This window comes from Acyrthosiphon pisum, chromosome A2, assembly GCF_005508785.2.
Source record: "Acyrthosiphon pisum isolate AL4f chromosome A2, pea_aphid_22Mar2018_4r6ur, whole genome shotgun sequence".
Taxonomy (NCBI): domain Eukaryota; kingdom Metazoa; phylum Arthropoda; class Insecta; order Hemiptera; family Aphididae; genus Acyrthosiphon; species Acyrthosiphon pisum.
Genome location: NC_042495.1, coordinates 54,858,082 through 54,874,821, shown reverse-complemented (window position 1 = coordinate 54,874,821; position 16,740 = coordinate 54,858,082). Strand labels below are relative to the sequence as shown.

General features: G+C 30.0%; 3 protein-coding genes across 8 annotated transcripts in view; 1 reads left to right on the top strand and 2 right to left on the bottom strand.

Annotated features, from left to right (window-relative positions):
• The window catches only part of LOC107882135 (slowpoke-binding protein), a 13,766-nt gene extending 5,798 nt beyond the window's left edge, over nucleotides 1-7,968 (top strand). For 2 of the 3 annotated variants that reach the window (XM_029490234.1, XM_029490235.1), the window contains 11 exons: nucleotides 4,098-4,171; nucleotides 5,381-5,548; nucleotides 5,699-5,969; nucleotides 6,038-6,219; nucleotides 6,287-6,399; nucleotides 6,457-6,548; nucleotides 6,679-6,804; nucleotides 6,911-6,990; nucleotides 7,065-7,133; nucleotides 7,207-7,288; nucleotides 7,622-7,968. In XM_029490234.1, coding sequence (XP_029346094.1) covers nucleotides 4,098-4,171; nucleotides 5,381-5,548; nucleotides 5,699-5,969; nucleotides 6,038-6,219; nucleotides 6,287-6,399; nucleotides 6,457-6,548; nucleotides 6,679-6,804; nucleotides 6,911-6,990; nucleotides 7,065-7,133; nucleotides 7,207-7,288; nucleotides 7,622-7,684 — 1,320 coding nt within the window. In that variant the 3' untranslated portion in view covers nucleotides 7,685-7,968. Of the gene's footprint in view, nucleotides 1-4,097; nucleotides 4,172-4,559; nucleotides 5,259-5,380; nucleotides 5,549-5,698; nucleotides 5,970-6,037; nucleotides 6,220-6,286; nucleotides 6,400-6,456; nucleotides 6,549-6,678; nucleotides 6,805-6,910; nucleotides 6,991-7,064; nucleotides 7,134-7,206; nucleotides 7,289-7,621 lie in introns of those variants that run through there. The other variant, XM_008183189.3, reaches the window with a different exon arrangement.
• Scnm1 (sodium channel modifier 1) lies at nucleotides 5,995-10,320 on the bottom strand. Of its 3 annotated transcripts, XR_003839353.1 has the most exons (11): nucleotides 10,155-10,317; nucleotides 9,722-9,846; nucleotides 9,395-9,514; nucleotides 9,230-9,317; nucleotides 9,036-9,164; nucleotides 8,805-8,964; nucleotides 8,239-8,385; nucleotides 7,976-8,174; nucleotides 7,797-7,871; nucleotides 6,283-6,435; nucleotides 5,995-6,199 (listed from the first exon to the last, which is right to left on the bottom strand). XR_003839353.1 is itself a non-coding variant. In NM_001204950.1 (10 exon segments), coding segments are annotated over 6 exon segments (639 nt in total). In that variant the 5' UTR covers nucleotides 9,093-9,164; nucleotides 9,230-9,317; nucleotides 9,395-9,514; nucleotides 9,722-9,846; nucleotides 10,155-10,276; the 3' UTR covers nucleotides 6,253-6,434.
• Nucleotides 10,321-14,338: 4,018 nt separating this feature from the next.
• Nucleotides 14,339-16,727, bottom strand: LOC100164332 (LIM and senescent cell antigen-like-containing domain protein 1). Of its 2 annotated transcripts, XM_001951293.3 has the most exons (7): nucleotides 16,362-16,727; nucleotides 16,158-16,217; nucleotides 15,982-16,092; nucleotides 15,581-15,886; nucleotides 15,367-15,508; nucleotides 15,044-15,302; nucleotides 14,339-14,977 (listed from the first exon to the last, which is right to left on the bottom strand). In XM_001951293.3, exons 2-7 carry the CDS (start codon nucleotides 16,163-16,165, stop codon nucleotides 14,775-14,777), a joined length of 1,029 nt encoding a protein of 342 aa, XP_001951328.2. In that variant the 5' UTR covers nucleotides 16,166-16,217; nucleotides 16,362-16,727; the 3' UTR covers nucleotides 14,339-14,774. The 2 variants fall into 2 exon arrangements, with proteins under 2 accessions (XP_001951328.2, XP_029346096.1); XM_029490236.1 differs by lacking the exon at nucleotides 16,362-16,727 and having other exon boundaries at nucleotides 16,158-16,344.
• Nucleotides 16,728-16,740: the final 13 nt, after the last annotated feature.

Genomic DNA, 16,740 nt, shown 5'->3' with positions numbered 1-16,740 from the left:
TTTTTGATCCATTGGTCAAAGCCCACAAAATATGGACCTGACGTCCTGACCTAACCTTTCTCGGGAAAGATCAAAGTTGAGACTCAGACACGGATCCATAGTGATGATTGTGGTAGGGGCCAGGGGAAAAACATTCATTTGAATGACGCTACACAAATATGTCTTGTATATTTTTAAATATTTTAAATTACATATATAACTATACAAGTTAAAAATTCTTAATCCACCAATTATTGTTAAATTATCATCTAGAGATTACACATTGTATAATAAATTATATACATTTAAAAAAAAATTAAAATTAAAATATTACCATAATTTCAAATTTACATTATTTTTTATATAATTTAGGTACCCAATTTCTTTATTAAAAATGTCTAGGATACAAAATTTAAACACCACGCTTTTAATAGATAGGTACATACGAAAATAGTTCCTAACCATCGCACGCACTTTCCTAGTGAATATATAAATATTATAGTATCGTTTAATTGCCCCGTGTATCATCAATATAAGCCACACAATTATAGATTTATAATATTATTTTACTTACATTTTTAAAATGTATTTTACTACTTATATGACGTATTTCTGCCAAATTAAATTATTAAATTAGACATTTACTTTTAAAAAAAATCGGACTTATATATAGATATGTCATATTATGTGTGGTGTGAGGAGACTGTGATCTTTGGGGGAGGCTCGCGCAACAACTAATTTGAATTTAGCAGATCCAATCTTATATATTGATACTTAACTTTAATATTAGATATAGACGATATAGTGAATTTACTCATTTTAATGTTATGAATATTACCTAACACAATAACTGTGTACGTAGGTTTTTTACGATATTTCTATTTATTTATGCAAGCTATGGGTATAAGTATGTAAAATATTAAAATTTAAAAATATCCATCATATGACAGTAAAATACTAATACCTACTGTAAAAAAACCAACTTAGAAACAAGGCTAATGTTCTTAACTTTATGTTTTATAATAGATCAATTTAATGTAATATCAAAGCTTACAAGTAGGTAACAACATACAATAATTATTAGTTCTCCGGATAGTCCTATAAACGTGAATGTTCTATATTATATTGCGCTTGCAGGCTAAAGAGATAAAACAAATAAACACTGTCATCCTTTTAATTATAGATTTATCAGTCTTGTAACGGTTTTATTTTTTAATCGGATATTCGGATAGTCAATTGTCAAGGTATAATTTTATAAGAAATATGCTCACACACATAATATGTAAACTAGTAAACATCCTTCTTAAATATATAGGTACACCAAAAAAAAAAATACACACGTATCATTGTATAAAATCAATACATTTATTGCTCCACTCAGAATCTAAAAAAATATTGTTAAGACTTTATAAATTAGTAAAAGTTTATATTGAATTATTAAGTTATTTTTAGATAAAACATCCTAGGTGGTTGGCAAAATCTAGGGGCGTATATCAATTGCGCCGAAATTACCTTTTTACCTGAAAAAATATATCGATTGCGCCGCGTATCAACTCCGTCGTAACAAGTGTACCCCAACCTATACTGTTAATTCAAAAAAAAATTCTGTATAATATGATACTTTGGTTATTGTTTAATAAACAGTCGGCGGAATCAACATGAATAAATAACTGGCGGAATCGATAATCGGCGGAATCAATATAAATAAATAACCGGCGGAATCGATAGTCGGCGGAATCAATATAAACAAAAATTCGGCGGAGTCGATAAAACCCCAAATCTTGAGTACCTGTACCTATATTATATTGTCGACAGGGGACAAGGCTTTCCTCTGGCCACCTACCTATATAATTTGTTAATTATAGTTTATAATGTTTATTCAAACCCGTATTAAGTGGGGGGCAGGGGGGCCATGGCCCCCGGGCCTCTAATTTGTCCATTACTTTTTTCGTTATAGGCTATGTAACACTAAATAAATCACCTAAAAAAAAAAATCGATGATTATTTAGCAAGAAAAAAAGCTTGTAAATTATAATTTATAAATAAAGTTATACATTAATACATTATTCATTATTTATTGCTATGTGCCTATATGTTATAAATGAGGCCCTTGTACGAAAAAAAAATATTAAAAAATATACAATGTGTTTCCAGGGTGAAGTGACCGGCCAACGTCATATGAAAGTATACCAAAAATGATAAAGAAATACCCTTTAAAGATTGAATCTAACTTTTTATTTTTTTAGTTATGAGCAATTAACTTATTTTTATCAAAACCATGCGTATCACGCATTTGTTTATGTATCTTCAAAACTTTTCAACATTTTGACGTAATTTTATTTTTATTTTAAAGCTATTTAATTGTCCTATCAACTGACATACGCAATTAAACCAGAAATGTGCTAATTATTTTTATTAAATTTAAAAAAAAAGAAAAAAGTTTGCAAAAATTAGTATTTTTAAAAGGAAATTGTACATTATTCCAAATAATTTATGAGTTACTTAGTAGAATTAGTAAAAACTATGAGTTTTTGTTTTTTGTATTATAACAACTAAAATTAAACGAATGATGACCAATTAACCGACTCAATCCTAAGAAAACTAAGATTGTGACGATTAAGGGGGCTACAGCTCACGCATTTTTCATACGTTTTAGACCAATAAGCGGTGGTAAATTACACATACTTCGGAATGTCCGATTTAAATTGTTTATACATGTTTGAATTCATTGATAAAATATCTAGGTTTCTTAGGAAGTCGATTTTCAATTTTCAATTTAAAATGACCTTAAAATAACCATTTTTTTTTTAGAAATCCCATGAAATAATTGCATTACATTTGTATTTATTTTGGCCACATCTGATTTTAAATTAAAAAAAGTGATTCTTAAGAAACATAGTCTAGAAAGTTTATAAATTCAACCATTTTTTCAAAATTAAAATCTGTCAAACCAATTTCTTCCAGTTTTGTCTAGCTTATTGGTCTAAAAGTTACTTTTTTTCATTGACTGGAGCCCCATCCCGCCCCTTTAAGGTTTATTTTATGATACGGAATTTAAATATATTTAAAAACACAATAACAAACAAAATTAATGTCTAGATTGGTCAAATCTACATTAGTTTTGATTTTTGAAAAAACCTGCTGCAGCCCCCTTAACAGGAATATATTATGAAAACCAAACTTTCAAGGTATTTTAGGTATATTAATGTGTTATTCAGTATAATTTAACAGAATAATACAAAAAAAAAACCCCATACCAAGTAATCAATTATTTGCAATAATACAAGATTTCCTTTAAAAAGTGTTAATTTTTTCCAACTTTTTTAATTTAATAAAAATAATTAGTGAATTTCTAGTTCAATTGCGTATTTTGGAGTGTTGATAAGACAATTGAATAGCTTTAAAATAAAAAATACATAAAAATGTTAAAAACTTTTGAAAATACATAAACAAATGCGTGATATGTATGATTTTGATAAAAAAAGTTTGCCCATAACTTAAAAAATAAAAAAGTTAGACCCAATCTTTAAAGGCTATTTCTTTATCATTTTTGGTATACTTTTATATGACGTCCGCTGGTCACTTCACCCAGGAACACATTATAATATACATTAATATATTTTTTTTCGTACAAGGGCCTCATTTAAAACTTTGGCCCCTGGGCTCAAAATGTCTTAATCCGGGCTTGTGTTTATACAATATAATAATACAATTTATAATATTTAATAACTAATTAAAAAATATATCGTTGAATTCAAATATATTATGATTTATATAATTAAGAAAATATTATTTGTATACACAACAAATAATATAGGCAATTGACGGCTGACCAATTTAAAAATTAAAACACACAATGGACATTGAACGATAATATATTTTTTAATTGAAACATATATTGTTAGGTATTTCAAATGCTAAAATTATTTAATTTTACTAAATTTTATATTGTAGAAGTACACACAACGACAATTTATTACACATAGTCATGACCTAATAACTAAAGTAAAAACAATGCCAAATTATAATTTTAGTGAACCTTAATCTGTAAGAACAACTTACTATTTTTTAATTACCTATCTATCCTGCATATCTAAACATATGATTGTTTATTTCAGGTAATGACTGTGGCACTTGTCAGTGGATTCGGCCTTCTGGGTTTTTTAGCTTATTGGATTAGAAAAGCTTGCTCGTAAGTTATAAACCTACTGTTACAGTATATCTGAATTCATTATAAGTTATAAACAATAAACAGCTATAATATAGTCAAATAATATACAAATAGTTACCTAACGACTACCTATATTTGAATTATTAACTACAAATGATTAATTAAGAAGATTAAATAGTTGGTACCTACTAATATAAAAGTTATCATACTAGTAGAAATATTTAGAGCAGGGCACCCAGTTTTAACATTGGTTAGAAAAAATATTGCAGGTTAACAGAACATTTTGTAAAATTACCGAGCTTCTATATTACCAGCTATATAGAATATAGATGTACCTATACATATTTATATTAAAAGTATACATAGGTACATATGGGATTTTTAAGTTAATATCCTATAATTATTGTTTTGACAAAATAACAATTCATAAATTATTAATATAAATATCATGTGTCATGAATATTAACGCATGTGGCCCACCCTACAGCCGTGTATATATTACATTTATAATAGCCATTGGCGTACAGCGTGTTCATGTGTGGTCCAAAGTCAACGTTAGCATTTGACTTGCATAAAGCTTGAACTCACGCGATATATTCGGGCTATTGTTCGTGTGCACACAGATAATGACCGTGGTTAATTCCCACAACACCATATACTATATTATTCGTCTATATTAAAAATTAAAATACGCAATAATACTACCTATAATGTCGACGACCAGTAAAACAGAGCCAGTTTTAATATTTACAAAAACCGAACGGGTCACAGCACGCACTTATGATATTACAGCAACAGCGCAACGCAAAATGCCTTGGCCAAACAGCAGCAGCAACAACAACATCACTCGTACGATCATATCCGTGTTGCCACATTCACCCCGATCGGAAAATTGTGTCGATATCAACCCGTCGTCGTTGGACTTGGGTTCCGGGCGACCCGTTCACAGGGTGAACGGACGCGTCGCGTCCCGAAAGCCAGACCGCAGTGTCGTCAGATCGAGGACCGTGTGTCCGTTTAGGTTCCGACTCGCGTGGTGGTCCAGGCCCGAACCTCCCAAACATTTCGAAGAGTTGTGTGACAACTGTAAATTCGATCGCGGACAAAAGTTAGGGAAACTTCATTCTCTTTTTGTTGCATCCCCTCCCCAGACGATGAATTTTTATTGTCGATGAACAGTATCTATTAGAATATAACGATCCCTCATTGTCCGTTTGTTGTGCATTGCAGAAATGGCAGCCGGTATCAGTACACGGCATTGGAACCAGATTCAATGGGACAGGAACGGATGGAACTGGAACGTAAAGCTAGACAACACGCTCAAAATGCATGTAAGCACTACTTGAGGTTCTGTCCACGATACGCTCTTCTACAACACCTCAACGACATTGGATCGAGGTGAGAATAACTATTATAATAAAAACGTATACAGCTGTACAGCACAATAAATAACTATACCTAGTAGGATAGGTACTATTTATTAAACAGCTTACAAAACGTTGATTCTGTATAATGTAACAAGAAAATTGTTATACATTTTGAACTTAGGGTGGACAAACATTGGTTTGTAGTACGCGACGGGTCTGTCAAAACCGAACGCCTATTAACACTTGTGCCCAAGAATCCCAAAAGCGTTCTTGAGTGCACACCAGATACCAGACGTACTATACTAGATCTTTTTCTTACACTACAACATCCGTATATATATCCTGTATTGGACGTAGAGTTTGTTGAAGGAGCAACCGATCCAGAAACAACATTTATTACATTAGTGTTACCTTTTAACAGTAAGGGAAGTCTTAAAGATCTTATCTATAAGGTATTTTTTAATTATTAAAATAATATCTTGAATATAGAAATTATAATTTAATGATAAAAATAATTTAGAGTTGTTGGCATGATGATTGGAGCGATAAGTACGGACAGCGCAGTGAAGGTTTGCCATTGTCGCAGATACAAAGACTTGGCCGTCAGATTCTAGAAGCACTATTATTTCTTAAGGAAAGAAAGTTTCCACATGATTGTAATTTACATTCCGGCAATGTAATTCTTCAGAATGGTGTGGCCAGGTATTTAAAAAAAAAAAAAACAAAACAGTAAAATCATAATTAAAAATGTATTAATAATCTTACAAAGGATCACAGGCCTAGAAAATTCTCTACTTGGTTTTACATCAAGAATTCAACCCATTGTTATGAGTGGTAATTTCATATTAGATGATTTCTCAGCAATTGATGTTATTTGTTTCGGTATAAAATTGCTTTATATATAATTTGCATACAAATCTGAAAAAAAATTTTATTTAGGTCATGTTCTATTTGAAATGGCAGCTGGATATGAATTGCTTACTCCAGAACCCAGTGAAATTAATTTAAGAGATATTGCTCACTATCCTCAAGTAAAAAAATTTAACTTTAAAATAAATAATAAACACTATATTTAAAACATTTTGAAAACCAGCATATTTTTTAATATTTATTTTAGCTATAAATATCACTATACAATGTTAAACATTTTTAATTTTATAGGTTGTTGAAATAATGGACTATGTGTTTAAAAATCCTATGGGTCAAGTGCCTACAATTGAACAGTTAGTCATGACTGAATTCTTTAGAAATATTGATCTCAGAGAAATGCGTGCTACATCTTGGCCTGTGAGTATTTACAAATAATAGTTCAGGTTTTATGATTGATACGGTAAATATTTAAAAACAAAATATATATATAATATACATAATGTTATGTGGCATACATTTGCAGCTATTACAAGCCAAAATGACAGCTTCTTCATCACAGTTATTGGAAACTGTTAGAAACAGAAATAGTAGCAAGAGTGGCTCGTAAATATTTATATTTAAAATTCAATTCAATAAATATATTTGGTAACTAATTATGAATTTACAATGTATTGTAGGACTCCAAATAATCATGATGTAACAGAGACGAGCACTAAGGAAAACCTACAAATCAGAAAACTATCAATGTAAATAAACAAATTACCTAAAATTAAAATGTTTATTTTTATTCATATATTATAATATATGAATAATTTACAGGAGAAGTAAAAGTTGTGATGATGAAAAGTATTCTCATGCAACTGAAAGAAAATCAAATTTTGTTGGTGACAAAGAATGCATAGTAATAAATACAAATTTTAATCACATTAATTTCTTCTTATACCCATAGACCTTATACTAATAGACAAGAAGTGATTGCACACCAAGCGTGGAAACATAGAGGGTGCTTTTCGGTGACTCATATGTATGTAGTGCGGGGTAGTACGATAAAATATAATACATATAGATAATTAGATTATCGTATTTTGTTGTCAAGACAATCTACATCACTGCAATATGTTTGCACGCCGCTCGTAATGCTGTTGTTATACACAGATCTTGTCTATAAGTATAAGGTCTATGCTTATACCTAAATGTATTGATAAAATAAGTGTAAAATTGTTACAATTTTTAGGAACATCGTGGCTTATCATTGTATCACCGACAACAGTCACTAGACTTCCAGTTTTTGGGATAATAGAAGCCCTCTAGTTTGTCTATTCATTTTAGACTGATACTTATTTTCTATTTCAAGCAATATATTTTTACTATTTAAAAATCGTTAATAGGCAATCATAATTAATGCTTACCAGTCATCATCAGAATCAAATTCAGCTTGTGGATCCTTAGACCATGATCCATCAGAATTAATTATCCAACCAATTCTGTGAACATTGTTAGCAATAAAAAAGACATGTCAATATTATATGTTTACTATTTAAAATGTTTCTTCAGAAATATATTAAAAATACTTTTTTCTTATACTGACTCAATTTCTTTATTGCTGGAAGTCTGTATTGATTGAATGATATCTGAGGTATTTTTGGAAACTGGGGTATGTGAATTACAGACCGGTCGCTGATAAGGAATTTTTCTTGCACGGTTTATAACATCTTGTAAAGATGGTTTTTTTTTCATTGAAGATACATAGCGTGAAACAATAGAAGATTCTTTAAAATTATCTGAATCTAAAAATAAATAATTGGATTAAATACCTAAAAATATAATAGGTAAGTAAATTAATTTTATTACCATCTTCTGGCAGTTCTAATTTTGTTTTACGTTCTGTGGAACTAGTATACAATTTTGAAGCACCAAATGACTGAATGTATTTTTTCTGTTGTTGTTTAATCTTTATTAACTCTAACTCTTCCTTTCTTTCCAAATATTTACTAAGTTCTAAATTGACAAAAGTGTAATAATTAAACAACAATTATCAGCATAGATTCAAGATAATAATTTTAATTTATTTTCTTGCTTAGTGTAACATTTTAAATTTAAAAGAATAATATTATTATGTTACTTGTTTATTTTTGTCAGTTATAAGTGTCAAAAAGCCACTTAAATAGTTAAGAAAACAACAATAAGTATTTCATTTGAATAAGTTGTACCATAGTATAAACTATTTATAATCAATGATTGCACCTAAATCTGTATAACTGGTTGCTATGAATTTGACCTAACTCATACAATGAAATTACTTTTTTTTTTATCAGAACTAAATATTTATGTTTGCTTATACATATTAAATACCATGTCACGTCAATGGACTTTTGAAAATGTAATCAATGTCAATTTTATTTTCAAACACTACATACCGTTTAAATGTTTTTTTCCTTTTCTGTGAATTGAGAGCACATTAATCGTATCAAAAATTGGTCTTTGAATACAAATCATACAAGTCAACTTTCCATTGGACAACAATTTAGCTTCACCATCTGGTATTTGAATGCCAAGTAATTCTCTGATTCTTTGTGACTATTACATAACATAAAAATTATAGTTACACTAGGTATTTTAATTATAAGTATTTAAAATTGAGAAAGTACCTCAAGACTTTTGAGTAAATCGCTGCCTGATCCATCACATACACGTTTAAATGACATTATAAATGTAATACTACTAGGTACTTATTATATAACTGAATAAAATAAGATAAATAAATTATAAAAGATTACCTAAAAGAAAAAAAATAATAGAAAATTACCAATAAATTAATGTAAACAAAATTAAATAAACATACGGTGAGTAAAAATTGTGTTCTTGTTTTTTGACACAATGTTAACAACACTCTCAAGCTCTTGAACAGTTTCTCCAAGATTGAATACAGTCTATAAAAATTAAGATTTAATTACATTTGAGGAACAAATATATTTTTTTTAATAGATGTATTATTAGTAATGCTGACCTTATCCGAACAATCAAATGTTGTTTCAATAATACTTAATTTACCACGTAAATTTTGCACTGCATCTAAAATATTTTTTACACTTAGTCCAACATCACTTTCTTTGCATGTCAAGTTTATCTAAAAACATTTACATTTAGTGTAAATATATCATATAATATGTGTACAAAATAAGATAAATAATATCTATTTTGTAAAATTGTCATGAATACCAAAAAGTTAGTTATGAACAAATAGATGCCATAAATAACAGTGATAAAATGCAATGGTGTAACTGGAAATAGATATCAAGATGGGTAGGCAAGTTCATTTTCTACAGTAGCTTACTTGATTATTTATTTTTAACTCGGCAGCATTCAAAGCTAGCTGTTTGAGTTTACGAGAAGTATTACAACAATGTCTTAATGAAGAGCCCAATTCCACTTCAAACTTGTTGGTGCAAGATAAATCAACTACAAAAAACAATTAACAATTTTATTAATTAGGTTAATCAGTTTAAATAAATAATAGTATTATAATAATAGTTTTAAAATTCTCTTGGATGTTAAAATCCGAGAATTGTATGAATACAAAAACAGAAACCAGCCCCCGAATATTACTCTCAACACATGGATTTTGACCAATTCAAAACGTAAACACGCGAAATCGTACATAAAATATATGCATACATTTAAGTCCTTTATTCGTATTCAATTAGTCTCGAACAACCAACCCTCGACACCACCAACACAAGTAAATATATTATTTTGTTCATACTCACACTCTTCAGCCATTAGAAAATGATTTACAATTTCACAATATAATGAAATTAAGTGTTAACTACTGAGTACTTAACTTAACTAGTTAACTACAACTACAGATTGTCCAAAGAACGTTATCACTTATCAACAGTCAAGTAGTAACAGCCGTGGTCTAACGAGTAACGACTTTTTGTTTAATTTGAATGATACCATAGATGATACGGTTGTACAGATTACAGAAACCACGGTCGTCGGATATAATTGGATCCATGATGACGTATACCACGACGCAGGTAAAAATGTAAAATGATTTACCTACATCGTGACGTACCCACGGTGAGTGGTGACTGGTTACCGTGTGTACTGTGTATACATGACAAATAAACGTCCATGTCTGGCATGTCAGGTAAATCATAGACATATAAATAATATTATTAAATATGTGTATGGCTAAAATTTAATTTTCACTATCGTCACGCATGTTCTCCAGACAATAGACACGGAAAGAATCATGGCTAAATAGAAATAATAGTATTTTATTATTTTGTCATGTACAAAATCATGCATAGACATATTAATAAATTAATATTATTTATATGTCTATGAAATCATGTATAAAATGGATAATGTTGATAATTATTATCAATCACGATGTATCTTAAACCGTGCTAAATACCACAGGGCACAGATTGTATAAAATATAATATAATATATATTATGTAATATAATCTGTACTAACTACTAATACTAAATAACTAATGTCTAATCTCTAATACGGCACTCGGCTTCGTAGTAGTTACTTACTTTTTATGTTATTGTTAATAAGCATAGACATATAAATAAATAAATTATTAATATGTCTTTGCTAATAAGCCATGTAAAACCTACAATTTTTACGTGGTTTATTAACAATAACATAAAAAGTAAGTAAGATAGGTAAATTCTGAATTCACCAACACGTTTAATATGAAAATACTATAAAAAAAGATAGAGGATAGTTTTCAAAAATATCCCATACACGCAAAGTATATTAATAAAATATTCATCTTGGTAACGCGAATGCCGGATATAGCCATATGGCATATGCCCATATAGGTATCTTAATTCTTTAATAGTGAATTCGCAAGTAGTGACTAGTGAGTGTAGTGACTACTGACATTAATTATATTATACACTATTTGTATTATAAAGTCAATGCTACTGACTATTATTGACTAGTGACTTTTTTATAGTTGATACTAATTCTTGATATAGTAAATACTGAATAGTGATGTCGTATTGTATTTTTTAAGTTTTATAATCGTCACTAGCCAGGCGTAAATTATAAGACATTTATGGATTTTTATGATTATAATAAAAAATTAAAATAATTACCGCTCTTCTGTCAGATCTATAAACTAATATATTTCTGCTGTACAGCAGTTGTTGAGTACAGTGACCACATTGGCACCGAGTCCCATCATTCCCATCTCTAGATGGCACAAAATGCACGATCGTGACAGTGGTGGATTTACGGATTAATTTAATTTTTTATCTTTTTTTTTTTTTTGTGGGGGGGGACAAATGCCTCCTTTGCCCACCTGGATCCTTGTCAACTGTCTAGTATTCTTGTTTATGCCTGGATCCGCCACTGGTCGAGTATGTCATTGTAATGGATGCTATATAATATATTTGAATTCAATGATAAACCATTGCATACGAAAAACGATTCTGAGCGGAAACGTGTCATCCTAGCATACAAGTATAAATAATCAAATTTAATATTTAGAAAAAAAATTATTAAAAATCCAAGAAATGTTGTAAATGGCTATAAATAGCGTAACTTTCCACTCAACTTTTTTTTGTTTAACGTAGAACAATTTGTAGGGAATCTTCTAAAATCGTAGTTTTAACATTTCGTCGGACTAAAGTCTCAACTGAAATATAATTTTAAAAATTTAAATGAATTTTGTCAAAATTTGAACTCTGAACTCACATAAAAAATAACTGTGCATATGCATCTTTAATATTTTTGAACTTATATTAAAGAAACTTATGAGGAGCCTTGTATTAATTCAACTTTCAAGCTTCAAAATAATAAATATATTCAATCAAAACCAGATGTCAAAATTGTTTTGTTTTTTGTTGTAATTAAAAAAAGAAAAACCATGGACCTAAAATGCTCACCAAATATTTATAACAGCATTCTCTAGACATTTAGCATTTTTAAAAATGTATTGGCCCTTTTTGAGTTATCCATAGACATTTCAACATTTGACATTATATTTAGTTTTTATTGGACTTATGTTTGTCGTTTATGTAAAAAAAAATATAGGATTTTGAGTAAAAATGTTCAAAAATTTAAAACTAAGTTCCTCATACATTTTTATTACAATAATTTAAAAATATAAAAATTCAGTCACAATTATTTCTGCTTGAATTTCAGATTTTAACTAAATTTGACAAAATCTCGAAAATGTTAATACTTAATAACTACCAGGTTCTTTGCAAGAATTAAAAAAAATTTTAATCAGTCAATGCATCAGCTACTTCACAGGTAATCCACAAATGTTTGCATAGAATTTTGAGACTCCCAATCTTAGGTCATGGCATCTACCATTTTTTTTTATTCTGCGATTAGTGATTACTAGTTAGGTAGTATGATAACATTTAAGTATTAAACATACTTGTCTACAATAGTACAATTTCATATTCTGTGAGGCATGGTCGCATGGACAATCCTAATTATTTTAATTCTTACTTAATAAGTAAATAATAGTTTTTAGTTCTTACTTCTTAGTAGTTATGATATTGACTGAGGCTTAGTCTGCATAAAATCTAAAGGTACTGTTAAATTAAGAATAAAATAATATATATATAAATAGTTTCAGTACACAAGAATGTTGCTACAATGCTACCTGTTGCTACACATAAACATTAGAACCATGTTAAGAAGACACTACACAGATACTTGTTATCTCCGTGTCTTACAAGTGTATAACATAATAAATGTACGCTCAACAGATTATGTTTAACTCGGCTATTTTTTTTTAAATTAGAGTGAATCAACCAATCATGAACTTGATGGTAATCACATTATCTGTATATTTGTGTTGGTTTTTTACGATAATTCAGTTTTTAAGAAAGGTTATGAGCGTTTTTAATTTATGCTACATTATATACTCATAACTTACTAAAAAATTAAACCACCGTAGGAAACCCACATACAAACACAGATAATGTACTTACCATCAAGTTTCATAATAGGTCGATTCACTCTACATTTTAAACTAATGGAGCTAAACATGTTCTCCCGAGCGTACATTTGCTATGTTGCACACTTGTAAGACAAAAACAACTGCGTCCTCTTAAGAAAACAATTTTAATATAATACATCAATATGTATAAAATGTGTATAAATAAGTCAGTCAGTTTTAGTAAACAATTAAGTAGCCATGTAAACAACTAGGTATAATATGTAGACGAGATAGGAATGGACAAAAAAAAAGGGTTCTTCGGTAGTGGTTGCTTGATATAAATAATAAGAATATTATTTATTATATTATTTATATGTCTTTAAGTATTTAGTACCAGATTATATAATTGGCGTAAGAAATAGTTAGGAAAATCACACATTTTCAGTTGCTTACTGGTAGTTTGAGTTATTTTAAATATAATTATTTAGGGATTGTAAACTATTTAACACTATCATAATATAAACATATTATGATTTATGGTGTATTGCCATATTGGTATGACATCAGAACATTTTGTATCAAGTTAATATCATTAACTAAGATTATTCTAGTTCACACTTTATAGTCAGTCAGTGCGTTTATACAATGTGCTAACACAGTTTTAGATCCACGAGTACAAGTATTTTAACTGGTAAATAAAATAACTCAAACTATCACTAAAGAAGTGAGTATCAGTGGATTTCAAACAGTTTTAACGCTATTATATTATAATATATTATATATATTATGTGTTATTCTGTGCTAATATCAAATACCGTTACAGCATTTATACTTGATAACATTGCCTTGAAAGAAATTTTGCAACACCATTCTTCATAATATTGTAGGATCTTGAATGCAATAGATTTTTTTTCATATTATTTAAGATCCGTACAAACAATTATCAAGATTAATTTTTTTGACCTATATTTGTACAAAATAATTAAATAATTGCTAAGTATAAAATGCACATAAATAAAATGCAAAAATTAGTCTATAATAAAATAAATTTATATTACTATAAAATTAATAAATTAATCATTACATCAAAATAGAATTATGATTATGTCAATTATGATGAAACAGAAAATATCTAATATGTAAAATATGAATTTATTAATAATTCTTTTTTTTAATAAAAAAATCATCAAATATTTAATAAAAATAATATAGGTATGTGTATAAAAATAATTATCTAAATTCAAGTTAATGTGGGCATTAACAGATTGTTTATAAAACACCAAGCTTATGCAGGTAGCGCGATTTAATGCCAAACATGACTATAACAATAAATCATTATAAATTGTATAGCAAAGTTGCTAATTAATTAGAATTTGTGATTGTCATTGGTTAATATTTTAATTTCTAAATTTATTATGTTACCGTTAAAAATACTGTAATAACTTATAAAAGTTGTGGGAAATTTCAAGCAGATGTCGATTTTTTAGGTGTATTATCATATGCTTTGCGTAATCTACGCCTGAATTCTGATGGAAACTTTTCATAGCACTTCTTACATGCTGGTTTTAAGTCACATTCATAGAATTTTGTCTTTTGTGTCATTTTTTGATCACAGAATGAACATGCAAAGTGATGCACACACCAAGCTTTGTTCAAAGCAGTAAACACTGAAATTTAAAATAATTATTGATGACAAATTAAAATTGATTAAATATATATATTGTTGTACTTACCATCACCACCAATTACTTGATTGCATACAAAGCATAAGTTACCAAATAGTTGATGATAATGAGTTTCACAGTAAGCTAGACCTTTTCTTTCATAATGCCTATGACCCAAAAACGGTTTTTCACACTTTGCACAAACAAAATGTTCTACATGCCAATGTTTTCCTAGTGCTGTTACAACACGTTCTTCAATGGGTCGCCGACATGCACCACAAATTGGAATACCCATCTTGTCATGACATCGCAAACAGTACAATTCATTCTAAAAATAATAAAATTAAATACAATAGTTTTAATATATTTTATACAATAGATTTGTTTCATACCATTTCATTAGCTGTATAACCAGATCTATGTTTCAATTCACGAGCATCTGAATTAAGTTCGACTCCACAAGCTGTGCAATTGAAATGATACCCGTGATAGACCTCACCTCTGAACCGTAATGGTTTATCATCGATAACACCACTAAAACAATAAGATGTTGGGCATTTAAAGTACAGTAGGAAATGGTTATCATTTTATCACGCCTTAACATACTGGCACTTGAAACATATGTGTCTACCAGACAAAACCGCTTTGTCTGCAGCATTACATTCGTGACATAGAGCTCTATTACGGTTGCGAACAAAACCACGGTCAGCTAGTTCTTTGTTGCACACTGCGCAGCAGAAGCAAGCCGGATGCCAAGAAGCAGACATCGCCTTGATGACACGGCCAATGACGAATTCACCGCATTTGCCGCAGCAGGGTGCAAACAGTACTTGAAAGTCATGTTCGCAGTATTTGCGACCTTCAAACTCGTAGAACAGACCATCAGGGAATGGCCGGAAACACTGAGAGCATCTATTAACAGAAAACAAAACAACATAAATCATTGTTACCACATCGTCACACAGCCGTCAACCGGAAAATATAAGGAATCCAGAATTACTACTCACACAAAACACTGCGGATGCCACAACTCACCCTGCGAGTTGACAATTTTGTCGTGAGGGTCGAAGCCGTCCCCGCAGCGGGAGCACGACATATTACTGAATGACATGGTTACGCTGAAACGGGGTATTGGTTAAGTCGGGTTGGTTTCGTGACCACGGTCCGGGGTTGTGACACTTACCCAGGCATCGAGATCTGATGTAGTTGTTATTCGTCCGCTGTAGCAACTGCTTGTGGTGACCTGTGGAGGAAAAAGAAAGAATGTAGGCAGGTACTATTATAGGTACGCAAATAAATGAATGAATGAAACTCGCAGACGAGGACTAGGATTATAATAGTAATAAATGGGTGTGCGCCCGAACTTGTTATTTTCTTTTCTACTCACTTCATGTTCAGTAAGCTGTAGGCGTTATATTATACAGGTACTCCCACGCGCTGAAATTAGAACGTTCCGGAAACCGACTACCTACAACTATTGCTACCACAGGAAGGAGTCACGACTCACGGGCGTCGTAATATAGTACCACTCCACACTCGTAGTTCGTACACGCACACTAACACCGTAGAATCACGATTACACGACTGCACATTGCTATTTATGGATAACGTCGTGTCAAGGACTTCAGGGAAGTAAACGGAGCGCGTCGACATAATGATAATAATAAAAAATGTTCTCGTTTTCGTTTTTTTTCATTCATCAAGTTGGCGCTTCTGTCTTATCCCTACCACCCCGCGATCATAGGTTTCTGCTGTATTTTCAATTT

Coding starts and splice junctions, on each gene's coding strand:
- LOC100164332 (XM_001951293.3), bottom strand. Junction 15,509..15,580: donor CACATATGTTTCAAGTGCCA/GTATGTTAAGGC, acceptor TTATTGTTTTAG/TGGTGTTATCGATGATAAAC. Junction 14,978..15,043: donor TCAAGTAATTGGTGGTGATG/GTAAGTACAACA, acceptor TTTAAATTTCAG/TGTTTACTGCTTTGAACAAA.
- Scnm1 (XM_016803106.2), bottom strand. CDS start 9,092: ATGTCATTTAAACGTGTATGTGATGGATCAGGCAGCGATTTACTCAAA. Junction 8,175..8,238: donor ATTAGAACTGCCAGAAGATG/GTAATAAAATTA, acceptor ATTTATTTTTAG/ATTCAGATAATTTTAAAGAA. Junction 7,872..7,975: donor TCCAGCAATAAAGAAATTGA/GTCAGTATAAGA, acceptor CAATGTTCACAG/AATTGGTTGGATAATTAATT.